This window comes from Ahaetulla prasina, chromosome 1 (genome assembly GCF_028640845.1).
Source record: "Ahaetulla prasina isolate Xishuangbanna chromosome 1, ASM2864084v1, whole genome shotgun sequence".
Lineage (NCBI taxonomy): Eukaryota > Metazoa > Chordata > Lepidosauria > Squamata > Colubridae > Ahaetulla > Ahaetulla prasina.
Window position 1 is genome coordinate 66,639,342 of NC_080539.1, and position 22,322 is coordinate 66,661,663.

At 38.0% G+C, this 22,322-nt stretch overlaps 1 protein-coding gene across 1 annotated transcript in view; it reads right to left on the bottom strand.

The window, feature by feature from the left end:
* The window catches only part of PLB1 (phospholipase B1), a 118,943-nt gene that overhangs the window by 71,373 nt on the left and 25,248 nt on the right, over positions 1 to 22,322 (bottom strand). The window contains exons 17-25 of the mRNA XM_058162534.1: positions 20,988 to 21,046; positions 19,441 to 19,514; positions 18,689 to 18,732; positions 15,503 to 15,611; positions 8,210 to 8,261; positions 6,334 to 6,414; positions 3,536 to 3,601; positions 2,683 to 2,783; positions 487 to 568 (exon numbers count right to left, since the gene is read on the bottom strand). Coding sequence (XP_058018517.1) covers positions 487 to 568; positions 2,683 to 2,783; positions 3,536 to 3,601; positions 6,334 to 6,414; positions 8,210 to 8,261; positions 15,503 to 15,611; positions 18,689 to 18,732; positions 19,441 to 19,514; positions 20,988 to 21,046 — 668 coding nt within the window. The remainder of the gene's footprint in view (positions 1 to 486; positions 569 to 2,682; positions 2,784 to 3,535; positions 3,602 to 6,333; positions 6,415 to 8,209; positions 8,262 to 15,502; positions 15,612 to 18,688; positions 18,733 to 19,440; positions 19,515 to 20,987; positions 21,047 to 22,322) is intronic.

Here is a 22,322-nt window from a genome sequence, read left to right on the forward strand (position 1 = left end):
CAGTATTTTATTGGCCAATTATATACCACAAAATATTTTTAAACAAGTTTGATGGAGCTTATTTTCCTGTTAAGTGTATAATTGCAGATTTCAGTCACTTGCGTTTAATGGAATTATGATGTATTTCCATTTATGTCAAACCTTTTTGAACTTGTAAGTAAATGTGCATAGGATTGGGCTGTGTGTTTCATTGATTAAAAAATAGCTGATTATTTTCTAAAGCTGGCCCAGGAATGCAAAGAAGCTTTTAAATGAAGGTGTGAAAAAGACCAAATGTAATTTTGATATTTTAAGTCACTACTTATTATTTTTAAACTAACTTGCTTTTCATTGTTAAAACCAAATCCAGAAGCGGAGTTAGTAAAATTGCAAAAATACCTAATATATTCATGCTTATTGAATATGCAATATGTTCATGCTTTAATGTTTTTAAAAGGATGAGGTGTAGAACATTGCTGTATGTTATTTATAATGCATTTTCCTTACCTGATACCTTCGATTTAAAAACGCCAACTTCTCAATTTCAGAGGAATTATCATTAGGTTTGAAAATGCATGGACACACTGACCTAGAGGGGAAAAATGGCACATGTTGACCGTATTTTCTTATCTCAGACATTTTAAAAAATGGAAAACTTTTCACTTTTCATGTCCCATAACTATGTTTCATGTGACACATGCTGTGAAAAGCATGTTATGGTCAAACAATATTTCTATAGAGATTCTCAATCATGCAAGTCATGGTTGCCCAAAAGGTAGTTTTTCAAAAGACAACTAGACTTTGTTTTTCCTTGAAGATATTTCACTTTTCATCCAAGAAGCTTCTTCAGGTCTGGTGGAGGATGGAAGGATTTATATTGCTTGCAGTCATCTGCTTGGTAGCATTCTTTCTGAGAGTTATTGAGGCCACTTGAAGGTTTTTCTGTACCCTCAGGGTCACCTGAATAATGCAAATGGGTCTGGAACTTTCTTGGAATGGCTGAAAGTACTATAGTACAATGCAGTGAGACATGTACAGATCTGTACATTGGAGAAACAAAACAACCACTTTACAAATGCATGGCACAACAGAACAAATCCATCAGTACAAGATTCAGCAGTCCATCTGCATTTGAAAGACATTCTTTTGAAGACAGCAAAGTCCACATTCTCAACAGAAAGGACCACTGGCTTGGAAGAGGGGTCAAAGAGACTATCTACATTAAGATTGAACAGCCCGTTCCCAACAAAGGGGGAGCAATACAACACCACCTATCTCCTGTCTACAACATAGTCCTCTCAGTAGTTCCAAGAAGGTACCCCACCCATTTGCATTACAGATAAACCTTTAACTGGCCTCCATAACTCTCAGAAAGAATCCTAATGAGTAGATAACTGCAAGAAATATAAATCTTTCCATCCTCCACCATTTGGTCAGAGCTGAAGAAGCTTCTTGGATGTGAAGTGAAATGACTTCAAGAAAAAACAAAGTCCAGTTGCCTTTTGAAAAAGCACCTTTGGGTCTAACAATATTGACTCCTCCAAATGAATTGCTTAAGTATCACACATGATTTCATGGAGAAAGATTTTTCTGTAATATGTTCTACTTCTTGGATTTGAGTCATTGTTCTTTTCTATGAATAGAAGCCTCACAGTGGATTGTTCAGAATAGTCCTGCTACTTGTTGTGGTCTGCCAGCAGTCTGCGGACCTGGCAGCAGAGTTGGAGAGTGAGGAGGCTGGGGAGGACAATGGGCCAGTCCTGGGGTCAGGGGAAGGCCTGGACGAAGGCTCTGCATCGGAGGCAGAGATAGGGCCAGGGCCATCTGGGAGCGATGCACGAACTCCGGAGCCTCCAGAGGTGGACAGCAGAGAGGCAGAGGAACAGGAGGACCCTGTTCCTAGTGCACGCATGCGAAGAGCTGCCAGAAGGCAAGAGCAGTTGAAGAAAAAAAGGACAACTCAGGAGTAAGCCCAGAAGATGATTGGCCACTCCCATAAGGCTTAAAAGAGCAACAACGAGCCATTGGGTTCTTTGTAGGAAAGCAAAATTGATTTCCATGCTTCTTGTCAGCATCTCTTGAACTTTGTGGGGTTTTTGCCAAGAAAAGACTTTGGCAGGTTGCCAAAGACATCAAAGGTTGGTGATAAGGCTTACCGACGGGTTATTAAGAATTTTGTTTTGGACGAAGCTGAGAATGAATTAATTCTCAGCTGTTTTAATAAAATAAGTTTGTTGAGGACTGAATTGTGTTTAGTAATCACTACTTGGGCCTTGGTCACAACACCACTAGAAAAAGAATGGGGAAATGCATTTTTTACCTATCTCTCTTCCATTGCAAACCTTTGTATCTTCTACGGCAGGGGTATCAAACTTGTGGCGTCATGTTGTCACGTGACATATCACGAATTTTTTTCCACCTTCACTAAAATGGGTGTGGGCATGGCCAGGGCATGATGTATGTGGCCCATGGGTCACGAGTTTGACACCCCTACTCTATGGAGCAGATTTGATGACAATCCCCCCCACATCATCTATGACCCTTCCAAGTCTATTTCTATACAAATATAAACTTGGTTTATATTTCCATATTGCAACAATCAGAATTAGTAAAAAGCAATTGCTTAAGTTTATGAGGAGCCACAATCAGCACAGATATTGGGTATTTTTCCCAGTTCCAGCACCATATCAATTCATTTCAAACCTCATAATCAATCTTGGGCAATAAATGCTCTTCTCCTCATACAGTTTCCTCACAGGTATCACATCAAGTATTGTTATCAGGTTCACAAATGTATGAGGGACCTGCAAAGAGGTACATGTAAAACAGAATAGGTAGTAGGAATTTACAAGCCAGGTGGTTCATTTACACATGTAATACATAAGAACTGCCAGATGACTATGAGGCAGTGAAGTTCGAAAACATAACTATAACCAGGCAGAAACACTTCTCACCCCTTTTCCCCATCCATTCATTCACTAACTCACAACTTTACTTACAAGCATCCAAACTGGTGTTTGCAGCTGACTGCAATAACTGAGCCACACCCTGAAATTTTCTCCACTCAGGCCCTTAGCTTACAAAAGCAAATGCTAAGATAGAGTGTTGGAACACAGATTTGGAGGTCTTCTAGTTCAAGCCCCTGCCCACAGTAGGAGATTCTATAATGTTCTGGACAAATGGCTATCCAGTCTCTTCTTAAAAACTTACAGTGAGGTGAAATGAGAATTTCTGGAGCTAAGCTGTCCCATTAATTTATTGTTCTCATTGTCATATATATAAGGTATATGTATTTAAAATTATGGAAATAAAGAACGCCAAAATTTCACCAGATTTTGAGTAGGGACATTTTTTGCAATGTTTGATGACCCTATGAGATCTGGGTGTTTAATTTTTTTTAAAAAAAATGTTTGCAGTTACAATACAGTTACAATACTCCCCTGAAGTATTCTTGCAGGCAGCTCTTGCAATTCATAACTGGAAACCATCGTCTTAAACTATTGATTCTAATAATTCACCCAATCATTTCCCCTTTTAACAGCGAGTCCTTTGATACCTCTTTATGGAGTATATCCAGAGCTGATTGTATATTCGTCATGTAGTACTCCGGAGAACTACGTATCTATGAAAGAAAAGGATAACAAACAATGAATTTTGTGCAAAATAAGCTGCTCGTAGCTCTTCCTTATCACATCACTATTTCTGCACATTTGGCAATTGAAAGTTGCAATTTATACTAATGTGCACCTTTCACAAATGACATAATGGCTGCCTTTCCACAATATGTTTGACATAATCCAATTGTTTTGGAGCACCCAGACCCAGTAATTGGATCAAAAGTAGTAATGAGCTTCAATCTGAGTATGAACCATGGCAGAGAATGGGAGCAGTTCGAAGTGTTTTGAACATAACATTCCAAATGAAACTTGTTTTGCAACTGGAGCATCCCTGGAACACCTCACAACACTTTCATTTCAGAGGGTTTACCTCAGGAAACCATTAAACTGCACCCTCTGAAAAGAATGGTCTGAAGAACAACATGGTCTGGAGACAAACAGCATTTTCTAAATAGTAAGTCAAACATGACTATTTTGTAAATAGAGAATCCCTGCCCAGATTGTTTCTTATGTTCCATGAGCTTTCCTGCCTAGAAACTATAGAAGAGTCTCCATGGCATCAGGCTGTACAGCAGTGAGTATGGAAAGAAAGAGAGGGGACAGAGAAGGAAAGCTGGTACAGCTGTAAACTAACCCATCTCTCACTCACTTAGGCTTCTCTGGATTTTCTGTTGTCCTTCCATTCAGCCATTCTATTGCTGCCATATCTGGATTATTTAAAAAAATGTATGACCATTAGATGGCAGAAAACTGAACTGTCCATATCTCTTTGTCATCTAGTGCAGGGGTCTCCAACCTTGGCAACTTTAAGACTTGTGGACTTTGCTGGCTGAGGAATTCTGGGAGTTGAAGTCCACAAGTCTTAAAGTTGCCAAGGTTGGAGACCCCTGATCTAGTGGTCAGCCACATTTTTGCAGCCCAGATATAAAAACTGCACCACATCTACTTTGCTATTTCCTGCCCAGCATCACCTGCCTCTCTTCTGCCCACCTCCCTCACAGAGTACAAAAATCAAACTGTGAGGGAAAGAAGTGAAAAGGCTTTTGGATCCTTCACCTTCACCTGACTGTTCATGCCTGACTAGCTCTTGACACCATTTCAGCAAAAGGGAAAACCAATGCTAGCTACAAGTCCTGAAAGGAAGGAGAGGGAGAAGGTACACCAGCCGGCTCCAAAAACAGACCCCTTTCCATGTCATTTATGCCAGATGTGCAGTTTTCAAAACATGACATGGAACTTATGAGAACTACTCAAAATTTACTATGCAGGGAAACCAGCTTGGATTGAATTTCCAGGATACCAGATCAAAATATGATCTACTATAATATTGGGTTGTTCTTAAAATAAGATTATTTTAGTTACTTCATTTTACTTGGCCTTTTGGCTAAGGTTAAGTGTAGAACTTATTCTTATTTGTTTAATTGACTTATCCTGAAACTAAAGCATAAAAATACTCAAAAATTAGACTCTGAGCAAAACTTTCATATAAATATGTACCGTGCTACCAACCTTGCTGCAGTTTGCACATGCCATGGATCATGACCAAAATAGAATTAAACCTGTAACCCAAGGGAGACTGAAAGATTGGAGAACTCAGGAGACCTAAATAAGCATAAAATCTCTTTCACGTAGGAACTCCAAATTTTTTTAAAAAATAATAATTAGAAGTAGCATTTAAATACTATCTAACCATTCCAAAAGTAGACTGTGAAACCCAACCCAGAAATACATATTTAATTACTTTTTCAGTATGTTGATAAGAACCAAAAGAAAAAAGTTTATCACTTGGAGGCATTCATAAATAAGCACTTTACTACCATCTTATCATGATTAACTATAAAAAAGGGAAAATAATGTCAATGTTTTGATCCAAGTTACACAAATGGCAGATTTTCTAGAGATCCAAACTGTCATTAAGTAAGAAAGGTACAAACCTGGCCTGTTTATTATCAGCTCTGTTGCCATCTGCCTTTATCAACAGAAAATTATCTATAAAATGAAGTAGCACTGATATACTAATCAGTGGAAGTTCTCAAAGATATGAAATTACAGGAGATAAAAAACACCTTCAGGTTGAATGACCTCAAGGCCCTGCATGGAGACATAATACTTGTTTTTCTTTAAAATACTGATTCAGCAAAGACCCACTATCACCCTCTCTAAAATGCCCATGGTGCCAAGGGAGAATAGCTGCCGTTCAAGGTAGTGTTTTCACTGAGTTAGCTACAAAGGATATAAGAAAGGGTCAGTAGCAGGTTTTGAGTCAATCCCAGGGTAATTCTTCTTGGGTGGAAGTGCAATGTCTAAGCCTCAATTTCTTATTAGGACAGAGAGTTTGCCTGTTCGTGCTCCTGTGGGGATCAAGCCGAGTTAGCTCATGAAAGCTCATGCCATTTAATAAAAGTTGGAAAAGATACTACCAGAATCTTTCTGATTTCTTTTTGCCATGTTTGCAATAGCTTCCTGTGAAATGAATGAATATCTTCTCATCTCCTACTGTCAACATGAATGTTATTCAGCAGGCATGATACAACATGGAACAATTCTAATATTAAATGAAGCCATGTGAAGGACAGATTCTATGCACATCATATTCTTACGTATATCACAGAGCACTTGGAAAATTCCTACTTGCATATCTATACATTTAGATCACACACATTTTTTAAAAAAAATATGGGGGAGGGAAAAATGAGAAAATATATTAGAAATAACTGTAAAATATACGGAAACTTACAGAATCATCACAGTAATCACAAAGGTCATTTCCTCCTATTAAAAGGGTTATGAGCTTCCAATCTTTTTGGAAATTTATGTTCTGTATTAGGAGGAAAAGGAAGAAAAATAAAGAAAAATACTTGAGTTAACATCTTAGAAAGAGTTAATAGAATAATTATTAGGGGGACGGTCAGTTTGTTTTTTTAGACCAGCATGTAGCTAGGAAAACAAGGCAGCAATCTTAAATGTAGTTTTAATATACTAATCAATTATGTAAAATGAAAAATCACAGATTTCTTTTACAGAAGCCTCTTTGAAATCCAATTGCTACGAAGTACTGCTGCTCTAAGAATGTTACCATCCTGCCTGGTTCATTAGGATGCTATTTCATTATGAAATTGGTTCTACTTAAGAAGGACATTGAATTGATTTGATGGTAATTAGTATATCAGTGTATTGAACCAACACTGTAATATTAAAGATTAGTTTTTGCCTATGGAAATCTAGGGCTCACTTTTCTATATTGCCTGTCCAATGGTCAGAGGGAACAAAACTACTAAGGGGCGTGGGGACTTCATGTATGTTTTCAAATCTAATTAGGGTTCCTGCAGTATATGGCAAAGCAGGTGACCAGGAGGAGTAGCAAGTACCTCTAATTCAATAAATATTAATTAAACAAATTAGTTTTGCATAAATTTGGACATAGATAATATCATATAGAGATAGATAGATAGATAGATAGATAGATAGATAGATAGATAGATAGATAGATAGATAGATAGATGAGACAGACAGAGAGACCGATGATAGATAATTTGAAAACTTACAATAAAAAGGAAAGTATATTTTGCTTCTATGTGCTAGAACAGGGGTAGTCAACCTTTTTATACCTACCGCCCACTTTTGTATCTCTGTTAGTAGTAAAATTTTCTAACCGCCCACCAGTTCCACAGTAATGCGCTGTGTATCATCATCTGCACATGCCTCTTGCACATTGTGGATTGGGTTTGGGGGGGGAGGCGCCGGCTACCAGCTCTGCTTGTCTGTTACAGCTGGATGGTGGGGGGGAGATGCGCGAGATGAACGAGGCTCTTTTGTTTGTGGTCGCACTGTAGCGCCATTTAGTTTCACTTAGGTAATGTGAACTAAACTTATGCACGGGTGATACAAATAGTATATTTTCAGAAATTTGTCATGGGTAATTTTATGAAAATTTAATGAAAATGTTTTTAAATAATGCTATGATTTTTTTAAAAAAAGTCATTTAAATTAAAAAAAAAGGAAAGTGCTTCAGTATTTGACAAAACCCCTACCGCCCACCATGAAAGCTAGGACCAGGTTGACTACCACTGTGCTAGAAGGAACATTTTCTTTTGTACAAGAGCAAAAGTGGGGTACTTCTTGTGAGATGACATCTAGTGGCCTCCTGTAGTTTTGCTACCTTGCATAATTTTGCAAAAATATATGTTGCCTGATTAATTGGGAATTCCAAAAGCTCATGAAGCATATTTAATCTATTTCAAATAAATTCTCTTTCAAACCAAACTCCGCTCCAGATGACTTCATGGACACATCACATAGTTTATGGCAGGTGTTTGCCATTGTCTTTTTCCAGAATAGGTTTTTTTTTATTCTGTAATTTTCTTATGAGCTTAGGATCTCCTACAGTCTGCCATTCAAGTCCAACTCTAATTAGCTTTTTGAGATCAGCCGAAGTTGGTAAGATAAAATCTTAAATTGTTAAACAGGATCAAATCTATTTCATTTCTCAGTGAAACAATTAAAGATAGCAACCACTAATTAGATACAATTAGTGTATTTGTATAAACTATTTGTCAACAATAAAAAGTCACAATTGCTTGTTGAAAAAAATGTTCATATCAGCAGAAACTCACAGAATCATGCTTCATCAAATTTATTAGCCTTCTGGTCTGGTGTATGATATCACTAAAAGGAAAATAAGGAAGGCAAACTAGTATTAGGAGCAACACAGCAATTCAGACTATCATTCTGAAAACACAAAGCAGAAATAATAATTCAAGTGACATAGAGCCTATTTCACAGATGAATTTTGCAAGAACACAATAAAGCAATTTGGAATGCATGGACAAGAATGAATAATGGAAAGGAGAATAATATAAATGATCCATAAAAGGTTACTTCATTCAACATAAACTTATGTAACCAGATTTTTGATTGTGCAACATGGTAACTGACACCTTGCATGCAATGCACCTACAGATTGGATCTCTCAGTGTACAAAGAGATAGTCTGGTGCAGGGGTCTCCAACCTTGGTCCCTTTAAGACTTGTGGACTTCAACTCCCAGAGTTCCTCGGCCAGCTGGCTGAGGGACTCTGGGAGCTGAAGTCTACAAGTCTTAAAGGGACCAAGGTTGGAGACCTCTGGTCTGGTGAATAGCCCTTATGTGCTTCTACATATAGAATACAGAGCAATGAGTCTGCTTTTTGTTACTACATGAGAGATTGCAACAGGATTCTGTAAAATGTCTCTGCCAAATAAAGTAGATTTATTGCAGCCTGTGTTTTGCTTGTAGTGCTATATACAAAGGAAAAATGAAAAATAATCCAAATGCCAGAATAAATACGTTATGGTTCAAAATGTGATGTGTTTCAGACAAGATTCTTTGTCAATGATACTGTACATACTGGCCAAAACATGTTTATGGAACTTTTTAAGAAAGGGACTATTTTGTTTTGTTTTCAAAAGATAGTTAAACTATGCTATGATAGCCGATATTGAATAATGCTCATCAGAAGCTGCCCATTATTATACGCAGCAACAGTGATTGTAGAGTGACAGTATCATTAGAGCATTCAAAATATAAATTTTCTCGCATTAACATGATGCACAAATGAAAAAAATATATGATCAAATACTGCTTAAGACAGTCATAAAAACTGACTCTCATATACTCATGGTTCACATATCTCTTGACAGTTTCTCACCAATATTGTAGCTACTTCTTCTTATTACTATCATATCTATTATATACTATGTCTTCAGCTATCTCCCCCATCTACCCTTCAAATAAATTCTATTAGAATTTACTTTTTTTTAAAATGCAGAACTTCACATGAAGATAATGCTGCAAATAATTATTAAAATCAGCTTGTACTCGATACATTTACAGTATGTCTTTTGTATAAACTTTGGAGCTGATCAGCACTGTGCCAACTCCTTCTAGTAACCAGTTAGAAGCTTACAAGTAGCAACTGAGACTGTAGCATAGTGTTTAACTGTTAGAGATACATTTTCTGGCTGAGCTTCAAAGAGAAGGCACCAAGTTTGTTAGCTTCTGGAATGGCATGTTTCCCATTTCTAAATTAGAATATAATGTATGATTGGGAGATAGGATTCATACCCTCACTTTGCTACAAAGCTCATTGGTGGTTTTAGTCATTTGGATTACCTACCAGATATGAGCTTCAAAATTCTAGCATTCCACTAGATGGCAGCAAAGAGATAAGTAGAATAGAATTCTATTCTATTCTATTCTATTCTATTCTATTCTATTCTATTCTATTCTATTCTATTCTATTCTAGAGTGACAGTATCATTAGAGCATTCAAAATATAAATTTTCTCGCATTAACTTGATGCACAAATGAAAAGACAAATTCCTTGTGCACCAAGACAAATTCCTTGTGTGTCCAATCACACTTGGCCAATAAATTCTATTCTATTCTATTCTATTCTATTCTATTCTATTCTAGAGTGACAGTATCATTAGAGCATTCAAAATATAAATTTTCTTGCATTAACATGATGCACAAATAAAAAGATAAATTCCTTGTGCACCAAGACAAATTCCTTGTGTGTCCAATCATACTTGGCCAATAAATTCTATTCTATTCTATTCTATTCTATTCTATTCTATTCTATTCTATTCTATTCTATTCTATTCTATTCTATTCTATTCAAAGAAGTAAAGAAAATTCTTATTGCTACAATCTAGTAGCCATCTGGATTTTTACTACTTATACCTAGTTTTGGGTCATATTCTATATCTCCCATTCTGATCAAAAGCTGAGATGGTAAATTGCTGGAGGATGAATACTTATATGCTCTCTTAGTTCTTTATGGGAAGAACAGGTTATGAATAGTAAGAAATACTATTATAAACTGTAAGAAAATCTGCCTTAGTACAATATTTGTTATATTTTGCCACTGGCTAAAACAGTTATGTTTATTTGAGACTGAATTTTCTAAATTTTATACAAACTACATGACAATCATATAAATTGGGTTTCTCATATTTTACCTATGCAAAATGTCACATAAAATTCAGCTAAAAAGCACTGGTAATGCCAGTATTGTATGTTATTCCAAAATTGGACACAGCTGGTTTAAGATGATGTATTCTTAATAGTTGTAGAGAGACATAAAGACCCTTCTTTATTATCTGTAACTGGACAGGTCGCATACAAGAAACCAGGGAATTAAATGAGTAGGCGTATCAGGATATTCTAGGATAGGGAAGTGAACACTCAGTGTTTTTAAGAATGAATAGGAAACAAAGTGCCCTGATACAAAAAACCATAAAGTTTAACTACATAGGGCAAAAGCATGCTTTAAGCCAGTAAGAAATGTATCCATGGAATTATGCAGTTTAGTATTAATATCTCCTCCTGTAGGACAGATCCAACAATCACTTATGAAGAAGTTCTTTTTACCTATTGTCTCTTGTACTTGTCAGGCACAGAACTGGTATTCCACAACACAATTCTGTGATAAATTTTAATTATCATCCCATATATTCCAAGATGCTTATGGACTGATTGTGGCACTACTCCCAAGGGCAGAATGTAATTAAAGGAGCTATAATTTGGACAGACTACTGGGACCTTGCTTTCCTCAAAGAAGATCTGAAATAGAACTGTTATCTGACCAAATATATTTTAGAATATTAATCGTTTAAACTTTGGCAACCGATTAAATTTGAATTAATTTTCAGATAAATGATGCATGATTTCTAAACATTCCTCCCTCCTTCTTATGTCCTATGTTTAAATGTTATATGGTGTACCCACATGTTGTTGTGGTCCAGTTGTAAGAGGAAATTATGGGGGAGGGTTTAGTCTTGTTATAAACTATGATAGACTATAGGGTCCAATGCCCTTCTGCTCTGACATCCTCATTTCTGCTTCACTAGAGATTAAAAACCTCTTTTAAACAAACCATGGTTTTAGAATTAATTAATTAATTAATTTTGTCACACAGTATATATAAGCATAAGCATGAAATAATTCTACAATATATAAGCATATATATGAGTATGAGTATGTAATAACTATATTAATTGGATATAACGAAAGGAAACAATAGGACAGGAACGGTAGGCACGCTTGTGCTCTTATGCACACCCCTTACAGACCTCTTAGGAATGGGGTGAGGTCAACGGTAGATAGTTTTTGGTTGAAGCTTTGGAGATTTTGGGAAGAGACCACAGAGTCAGGTAGTGTATTCCAAGCATTAACAACTCTGTTACTGAAGTCATATCTTCTGCAATCAAGATTGGAGCGGTTAACATTAAGCTTAAATCTATTGTGTGCTCGTGTATTGTTATAATTGAAGCTGAAGTAGTCTTTTACAGGAAGGACATTGTAATAGATGATTCTATGAGTTAAACTCAGGTCATGTCGAAGGCGGCGTAGTTCTAAATTTTCTAAACCCAGGATTTCAAGTCTGGTGGCATAAGGTATTTTGTTGTATTCGGAGGAGTGGAGTACTCCTCTTGTAAAATATTTCTGGACACGTTCAATTGTATTGATGTCAGAAATGTGGTATGGGTTCCAAACAGTCGAGCTGTATTAATGTTTATTTTAATCTGAATTGAATTCTGGCCTTCCAGAATTCAATTCAGCAGATCTTGGTTTAGAGCTATTTTAAATGATTGGTCACTTTGATATCTCCAACAGCAGCTTAAATAGCATAAAGGAAGGCATATTCACAATAGATCTACATCCTGGTTGTTTCTAATCACCTTTTCTGGAGATAAAGTAAGGTAAAAAGAAATTACAAACTCCAGATCTCACTATGGCTCAGTTCTTAAAGTAGGAAATCTATGTTCCCTCTCAGAATTGAATTAGCAGACACCATAATACACCTTCTGTTTGATCAACTCCCCTTCTAAAATGGCACTAGACAACTGGAAGTTGAAATATAAGTATTAAAATACCTATTTATACTTGGGTTTGAAATTTATTGTTACATTAATCAGGAGCAACTTGAGAACTGATTCATCTAATCAGCTAAAAACCTTTTGATCAAGTGGCATGGAAGCACTGGTCCCATAGCTCCTTAAGCCTGTGGTTTTAAAATTTGCTGTGTTTTTTTTTTTTTTTTGCTCTTTTCACAGACATACCTCCAATCTGGCTAAAACAGCTCAGGGAGTCTCTAGTGTCATGGAATAAGAAGATGGGAGAAACAGAATTGCATGTTGTAAAGGTACTGGGAATAGAACTTTGTTATGTTTATCTGCAGAAATAGTAAATGTCAGGCTGCCTCTGATTATATCTAGGAAAGATATAATCTTTCCTAGACTTCATTTGCAAATAAAGAAAAGTACTTTTATTAGATACATCTTGACTGCAGCAGTATAAAGTTGAATCTGAGACAAAATATGGTTAACAATCTATATCCCCCCTGTTACTCCCTCCTCTTCCCCAAGAGGTCATCAGGTCTGGTCCAATGCCAGCTCCTTCTCGGGGCCCCGTGGTAATCTTCTTCCGCAGGTCTCTGGCTGTCAATCATATCAGGAATGCAATGTCCGTTAGAGTTCGTGCTCAAACATTCCTGTTGAATTAAAAACATTAATCTCCCCTCCCCCCTTAATTATGTCAGACCGACACTCTTAAAGGGCCCTCTCTACTTAACTTGAATCCAAGAGCTATTTACATTAGAAATAAAACCCCATGCTATCTAACAACTGAATATAAGGAGTACAAAAAGATGTGAAGATTGGAGTGGAGGCTGACAGTAAAGCAAATTTAAAAGATGGAAATGTAAAGCTCTTTGTTGAAATATACTGGCGCTAAACAAATAGGTTTCATAGAGCAGTTCCACACATTTAGTAGCCTCCCTGCAATGGTTTTGTGTCACTACACAAGTGATTACCTGCCACATGACTGGCTAATCAAATACCTAGAAATAACAGTAGAAACATCAGAAGCTTTGTGCAAAGATCAGTGGCACAATGGAAGATATAGTTGCTGGTCAATGGTGATGGACTGCAACAAGTGAATATCAAAAGAAAAATCTTTCAAGGAGACTGACTATCACCATTACTATTTATCATGCTCTGATTCCTCTGTCAACAATACTGAACAAATCAGCCCATGGCTGTCAAACATCAAAATCATATACCAAGCTATCCCACTTATTTTATATGGACGGTCTAAAACTGTATGGAAAAACAACCCCCAGAAATAGAATAGCTGCTTAACACTGCCCATATATATAGGCAAGATATTGCAATGGAGTTAGACTGAACAAATGTTCCACTTTCACCATCAACAGGAGTAGAATAGTGAAAACTGAAAGAATCATGATGCCCTATGGAAGTGACATCAGGAGTCTATAGCAGTGGTTCCCAACCTTTTTTTGGCCATGCCCCATCTAAGCATCTCTAAAATCCTGATGCCCCCCCACCCCCGGTCCCGTGACATATAATTCTTACTATTCAAAAAGTGAACTCTACTCATGCAGAGGAAGCCTAAAAGGCCATTAACTTGGTTTAAACCAGGTTCCAAATTGCCCCCCTGTGGGGCGTAGGCCCCACATTGGGAACCACTGGTCTAGATGAAGAAGATCACTGCAAATACCTGGACCTCCTTCAGGCTGACAATATCAAGCAGACAGAAATCAAGACGTTTAAAAATGAACATCTCATGAGAGTAAATAATATCTTAAAATCCAAACTCAGTGAAGGAAATACCATCAAGGCAATTAACACTTGGACAATACACAGCTAGAATAGTGGACTGAACTCAAGCAGAACTAAAAGCCCTGGATAGGAAGATGAGGAAAATAATGATAATGAATCATACTCTTCATCCACACAGCAATGGTAAAAGACTCTACTTACCAAGGAAAATAGGTCTGTGTGGAATGTTGCAAGTGCGGTAGAAGGTTGAAGAAGAAATAAAGGCATTAGAGGAATAACTGAAGGATAGTGAAGAAGATGCACTGAAGCTAGTATACCAGGAATGTTTAATGAGTACTGGAGAGACTAAATTGATTAAGTTTTGAAACTAAACAAGTCTTGGGAAGGGCTCAATTGTTGTTCAGTCATTAAGGTATGTCCAACTCTTTGTAATCTCATGGACGACAGCACACTAGCCCCCCAGTTCTCCACTGTTTCCCAGAGTTAAGGATTCAATTGGTGGGGGAAAAAAACATCTGACTGGCTATGCAACCAACCATAGCAATAATAATATGCCACCTGACCCCCAGAAATTCTGGGCAATTCTTTAGCTCTCATGAGGTTTGTGGAACTACTGCTGCTGTCCAAATTGGGGATGATGAGCTTTAAAAAAACAGTGTCAGCATACCACTTTTGGATGTGCATGTGCTGTCAAAGGAAGCTGACCCTATGTCATGATGGCACAATGCTGCTTTTGTGAAACTGACCCATTTGAACGCACCACCAACCCTGCCCAATGCAGATGCCACTGAGAGGAGCATAGGTCGCTTTAGCTAATATAACGGTTCCGATGACAGATCAAGAGTCCGAGTAAAATGCAGGGTAAGAAGAAATGGGCCCAGAACTATAACTGTGCTGGAAATATATATCTTTGCAACACAAGTCCTAGGAAAGAATGGTAGGGTTGATGAAATAAAAATGAAAAAGAAATTATTTGCCCTAGCAGAAAAATTACAGTGATAAATTAGAGCCAAATTTAAAAAAGCAAAGTAGCTAAAACTACCCTTTCCCGAGCTGTAAACTTGATACTCACTAAGCTGCCCCAGCTCTTCAAATATGGACAATTATTTAGTAAAATAATAAAGTAATAAAAACAAAGTTCTAATAAAAACAAAGTTCTATCTCTGCTTATTCAGTTGTTATTAAAATAGTACTTTTGATATTAAAATAATAAATTACTCGCACAAGACACACAAATAAACTGACCCCCCACCCCCCAAAAAAACATTTCTGGTTTCTTACTCAGACGTCGCTCCTGCCACAGCCTGGTTGAAGTAAGAGTTAGGTGTGTCCTCATCTCCTTTGCCAATAGAAAAGCCCACTAGAGAAGGATTGAACTCACGAATAATGTCTAGGAAAGAATGAAAGGCAAATGTATACATTACTTTTTCACTTGGATGCAACAGCAACAAACACCCCCAAAATTAGATTGGTGGTATACCCTAGCTCCATGATGGCAAACCTAAGGCATGCGTGCCAGAGGTGGCACGCAGAGCCCTCTCTGTAGGCACGCATGCTATCAGCAGCTACTCTACTGGGTTCCGGCGCACGCAAAGACCAGCTGGCTGGCATGCATGTGCACTGGCCAACTGGTCTTCCAGTTTCCGGGGCTCCTGCAAGTGCGAAGCCCAGATGGCTGGCACTCATGCGCATGCCGGAAACCAGAAGACCAGGTGGCCGGCGCATGCATGCACACTGGCCAGCTGGTCTTCGAGTTTCCAGGGCTCCGGCATGCATGCACACACATATTCCAGTAGGGGAACTTGGTACCGAAAAGGTTCATCATCACTGCTCTAGCTGGATACATGTCAGTTTGGGTTTAGCCTGGTTTGATGCAAAAAAGTTTAAGGACATAGGGGAATGTATCTCAATTTTCAAGATGTCTTGCAGTACCAATTCTGAAGATTTCAACTACTGTATATCATTATATAATGATTGTGATCAGACATTTGTTGAAAATAGCATTGGGAATAATTTTCTGCTTGATTCTGTCATTTGTAGTCTTTGTCTTATCCATCATGCTTTTGGGTATTTTTATGAAACTGGTGGTAAAAGCTATCAAGGAATGTTAAGAGGGTCTGTTAAAAAGCTGATAATATCCAAATCGATATGTGCTCATTATCTGGTTACATAGCCATGCAGGTGCTGCATTAGTGTCTGGATTCAGTCATGGATTAGACATCAGAGGTGTCAAGCTCACATCGTCATGGCGGCATCATGTGACGTATCGGGACGTTTCCCCCCTTCGCTAAACCGGGCGTGGGCATGGCCAGTGCGTGATGCATCCGGCCTGTGGGCTGGGAGTTGACAGCCCTGAATTAGATGAACAAATAAAGATGGGAGCTATCATCACTGGAAATTGGGCATGCAATTTATTTAAGAAAGGGAAGAGTGGCATATGGGTTTTAATGTTCTCTCATGTCTGCTGTTCTGCTGGTGTGAGCCAGCTATTGGAGTGAAGAAAAAGAGAAGAGAGCAATTCATTTCTGGTCTTGAAGGGCAGCTGCTCTGACAGGCCTAATGGCCTTGACCTGGCCACTAGCCAGGTCTGGCATGGGGAGATTGGTGGAAATAAGAATATAAGTGGGGACTAGAGCCCTAGTGGGGCACCCACTTCCTCAATTCCTGTGGGGCATACTGCTGATCTAACCAAAAATTGGAAGGAGGGAGGGAGGGAGAAGTGGAGAGAAGGAGAGAAAAAGTATAGTGTAGTTAGTAAAAGACTGTAAGTGAATGGAAGAGCTGGAGGAAGTTGAAGAGAAAAGATAAGCATGCAGATTAGTTATCGGTTCTTTTTAAGGACAGGAAAATTCCCAAAGCTTCAACCAAAAACTGTCTACTATTGACCTCACCCCATTCCTAAGAGGTCTGTAAGGGGTGTGCATAAGAGCACAAGCGTGCCTACCATTCCTGTCCTATTGTTTCCTTTCATTATATCCAATTAATATAGTTATTACATACTCATGCTTATATATATGCTTATATATTGTATAGTTATTTCATGCTTATGCTTATATATACTGTGTGACAAAATAAATAAATAAATAAATAAAAGGTTCCAGGGGTGGGGGTGTTCCTTGGAAGAAAGGAAATGAAGACCCAGAGGGACAATAACTTCATGCAAAGTCCAAGAATGGGAAGAAGTGCCCCATCTGGCTGCAGATGGCAACTTCTCCAAAGATGAGGTGGGGTGGGGTGGGGTGGAAAAAGATGGTTGCTGGCAAAGAAGCCCTGGTTTTGGGGAAAGAAACTGGGCCAAAGAACCTGAGAAGTTGTTCCTTCAACAGAGAAGCATTTGGTATTTTGGCTGACTTGGACAAGATGAAGCCACACTGAGCACACTACAGTAATTCCGAGGCCTTTCCTTACTTTTCACTTTTTTCTCTTGTCAAGCCCAGAAATGGGGAGGGAAGAAAAAGAAGAGAAAGGGAAGGAAGCAGGAGGGATAGAGCGAGAGAGCATCTCTGGGAGGGAGACGTGGAAGGAAACCTTGACACCAGGACTGCACTGTTTAGCCCTGTTATAAATATCTGTTGTAAATCACCTTATATAGTAAAGCATGTGTCTGCTGCCACCTTTGCAAAGAAACACAACTCCTGCTCAGAAACTGGGACACTGTTACAATGCGTTATGGTGACAGGTTGCAATACCTTTAAAACAGTGGTTCTCAACCTTTATAGTGCTGCGACCCCTTTAATACAATTCCCCATGATGTGGCGACCCCAACCGTAAAATTATTTTCGTTTTGAATTTATCGCGCCTGAAGCCATTGTGGCTAGCGATCTGAACTGCTTGCGATTGCCTTGAGGACGGAGGCATTAAAGCGGAGACTCCTCCCCTATTAAGTTTATGGCACCTGAAGCCAGATTAGGCTAGCGATTGGGAGTGATTGCAGCTGGCTTGAGAGGGAGACATCAGAGCAAAGATTTCTCTCTTTTTTAATTCATCACGCCTGAAGCCGAATTCGGCTAGCGATTTGAAGAGCCTGCAGCTGGCTTGTGAAGTCAACCATTGGAGCGCAATTCTTCCATTCGCAAGTATACTTCCCATATTTCCGATGGTCTTAGGCGACCCCTGGCAAATCGTCATTCGACCCCCAATGGGGTCCCGACCCACAGGTTGAGAACCGCTGCTTTAAAAGGACTGCTCCTAGTCTAACATATTCCTGGAGGCCTAAGTGGCATTGGTCATTAGGGTACCTTCTTTGCAGGTTTCTCTGGAATAATTGTATAGAATCTACTAAGAACCACAACAGCAAATTAGAGCTTGAGGTTCAGCAGCTTTCTGCTTCCTATATTCCTGCTGGTCCTGGATCCTGGAATGCACAGTGGTTTCATCTGACAACTTGCAAAACATTTTCTCAAGTCTGCTCCCTAAATTATGGAAGAGTTTTGCAAATAGACCAACCTATAAATAAGAGATACTTACTTGCTAACGTTGTGACCGTTCTTAGATTTTCATCTCCACCAATGCTGCAGAGTTGGGAACGGGGTAAGGAAAACAAGAAAAAGAAAGCAAACAAGAAGGGTTTATTTGGAATCAGTCTGGTGATGTTTCAAACATTTAACAATCTCTTTTTATTTGAACTGTGAAATCGGGCCTAAGACTCAACTCCCCATTTATCTAAGGCAGGGGTCTCCAACCTTAGCAACTTTAAGTCTGGTGGACTTCAACTCCCAGAATTCCCCAGCCAGCTTTGCTTAGTATATAGATTATAGTAAGGCAAATCACCCGAATAATCTCATATGAAGCTTAATCAAAAGCCCCCCCCAATGCAAAGAAATAGAAATAGCAGGTGGGGGGATCTAAGGAACATAGAGGATAGACTTTCCAACAGTTTTGCGAAGTTGTACATTAAAAACTAGTACCTATTTTACCATTTCAATCTATAACCCATAGCAACCTTTCTGAACAGAACTAATTTATAGCCCTCTTTAAGCATTTGTCTGCTATTGCCAGTAGACCTATGCTGACCTATTATTATGAACACTACTAAATTGTTACTGAGGAGATTAACCCAAATTGTAAGCATAAAAATTTGAGGATTACTCCAAAACAGATTAGAAATATATTTCTGATAGTTTACAGATAGCAGGTAGCAAACTGACTTTTAACACCCATGGAAACAAAACAGACAGCAGATTTTGGATAATCAAAAGTATTTCGGTTAGAGCACTCACCTCCATGAAAGACCTCGATATTCTATCAGCACATCAATAATATTATTTGGTGAAGCTCCAGCCCCATTTGCTGCCTGATAATCAAGAGAACAAATAGAATTAATGATTAGAGGGTGACCTAGTATGATCCAAAGAACACGTTCCCAACGTTTGCTTTTCAGAAATCCAAAAGTATTTTGCCTCTTCATAATGGGTTGAAGTAGAAGGACAAACAAATTGGCACAATATAAGAATCCTTAGTTAAAATAAAATAAGTGAAGAGCTGGTTATGAATCAAATAAATTAGAAATAAATCTTTCAAGAAATACAATAGTATTCTACTCTCAAGAATACTAATTGCACAGAAATGCAAAATTGTAACCCATTTTGATCCAACTAATAAATGCTTCCACTAGCCTAAAATTAATGGATGCAAAGTGAAATGAATGAATTTAAAGAAGAAACCCATAATGTGGGTTTAAGTACTGTAATAATGCTTACAAAGATCCAACTCAGTCCAAAATTGACATAATGTCCAGGTTCATAGTCCCATCAATGATAAAGCTAAACAACTTACTGTGGATTTACCATCTCTTTAAGTGTAACCTCTGGCACTAGATTGGGAGTAATCCTACAGACTACTCTAAGCTCCCTAGAAGAGATGGTGAAATAGAAGAAATAATAAGGGTTATATTCAATACCCATAAACTGGCATTGCTACTGTCTGGATTACACACCAGTGGGAGATAAGTACCTGGGCTGGCTCATGTCAGACTTTTTTAGTGTTATCACATACACATAGAGCTTTCACAGGTAAGATCTGTACTGCATACAAAAGTAGCAGCACGTCTAAACTGACCTTCACAGAGCTTTTCAGCAAAATACAGGTAGTCCTTGACGTACAACAGTTCATTTAACGACTGTTCAAAGTTACAACGGGACTGAAAAACAGCACCATTGTAACACCTCCATGGTCACATGATTTACATTCAGATGCTTGACAATTCACTCACATTTATGACGGTTGCAGTGTCCTGGGATCATGTGATCGCCTTTTGTAAGCTGACAAGCAAAGTTAATGGGGAAACCAGATTCACTTAACAACGGTGTAACTAATTTAAAAATTGCAGTGATTCACTTAACAAATGTGGCAAGGAAAGTCTTAAAATGCGGCAAAACTTGCTTAAAAAATTTCTCACTTAACAACATAAAGTTTGGGCTCAATTGTGGTTGTAAGTTGAGGACTACTACCTGTTTCTTGCTTGCAGAGTTGCCACTTACTGAGGATAAAATTATACTGGACAGGTTATCTACTACACAGTCAGGATGCTTACTTTTCATTGCTAGAAAAATGTTTGCACTGTCCATTATGCTGTATTAGCTACCATGTGGAAATAGGAAACAATGCCAAGAGAGATGGCATTTCTAATCTAAAGGTGATTAATAACCCAGTATCATTGGGACTATAGCAGAAGGAAACATTGAAAATTCAGTTGGCCTTGAAGATCATTTGTTCTTCCTTTTTCAAATTAGAATAGACGACTGTACATTTGGTGATCCACACTTACTGTTAATGAGTCCCCAAGGGCACCTATAACTTTTATGTCTCCTGGCCTCAAATTGTGAACTATAAAAAAGAAAGAGAACGATATAAGTTTTAGAAAATCTTTAGGATTTGGAATATACTTCTTTGGAGAATTTGTAAGAACATAAAAAGTCATGTTCAGCTAAACTTTGAAATTCAGCCTTCTAATAAGAACACCATATTCTCCCCAATTCTTCTTCCAAAGAAATTAATGCAACATTATTTCCTAGCTATTTCTCAAAAAACAATTTGCATGTTGTATTTTTTTTTTTACAAAACAAGTCAATTAAATGGTTTTTGTTTCTAGCGGTTGTTATCAAATGATTTAGAAATTTTTCACAGGAAGCCAGATTGTCCTTTAAAAGCTACATTTTTACACAAATTACCCTTTTAGTTCTCTTTTTCTATATAAAAATAATTGGAAAACCAATATATAACATAAAGCAAGGAACACATTTGAATAATTAGCAATTCAACAAGTAAAGAATAAGTGAACTGGAAGGGAAAATTCCTACAAATGCTTAGATTCCTAAAATATATCAAAGGAAGCCATCTTATATTCCTTAGTTGATTAGGGGACTGGAGGCTAAAACATATAAAGAATGGTTGGTGAAACTGGGTATGTCTAGTTTGATAAAAAGAAGGACTAGGGGAGATATGAAAGCATTGTTCCAATATCTCAGGGGTTGCCACAAAGAAGAGGGAGTCAACCTATTCTCCAAAGCATCTGAAGGCAGGACAAGACGCAATGGAAGAAACTAATCAAGGAAAGAAGCAACCTAGAACTAAGGAGAAATTTCCTGACAGTTAGAACAATTAATCAGTGGAACAACTTGCCTCCAGAAGTTGTAAATGCTTCAACACTAGATGTTTTTAAGAAGAGATTTGATAACCATTTGTCTGAAATGGTATAGGATTTCCTGCCTAAACAGGGGGTTGGACTAGAAGACCTCCAAGGTCCCTTCCAACTCTGTTATTCTATTCTAATACTTTACAGTACAGGATTCCCATGATGACCCTACCCCCAATAGTTGGAAGAGGTCACCTAACTTTGAAGCTTCTTATCTCTTTGCAGTGATCCTTGGTTAACTCTTTCCAAAATCAAAACACAGAAATCTTCCTATGCAATATGATGAATGTGTGATGGGGGGGGGGGCATCTTGAGCTGACCATCTATTTAACTTTGGATCAACCTCCATCCTTCAGCTTTCTGAACATTCCTCAACCAAAAAGCAAGAGTACTTTGATTTGGCAACCTCACCCATGCAAAAAAAAAGAGAAAGAAATAAAATAAATGGCTTGCACTATCCCATGCCTG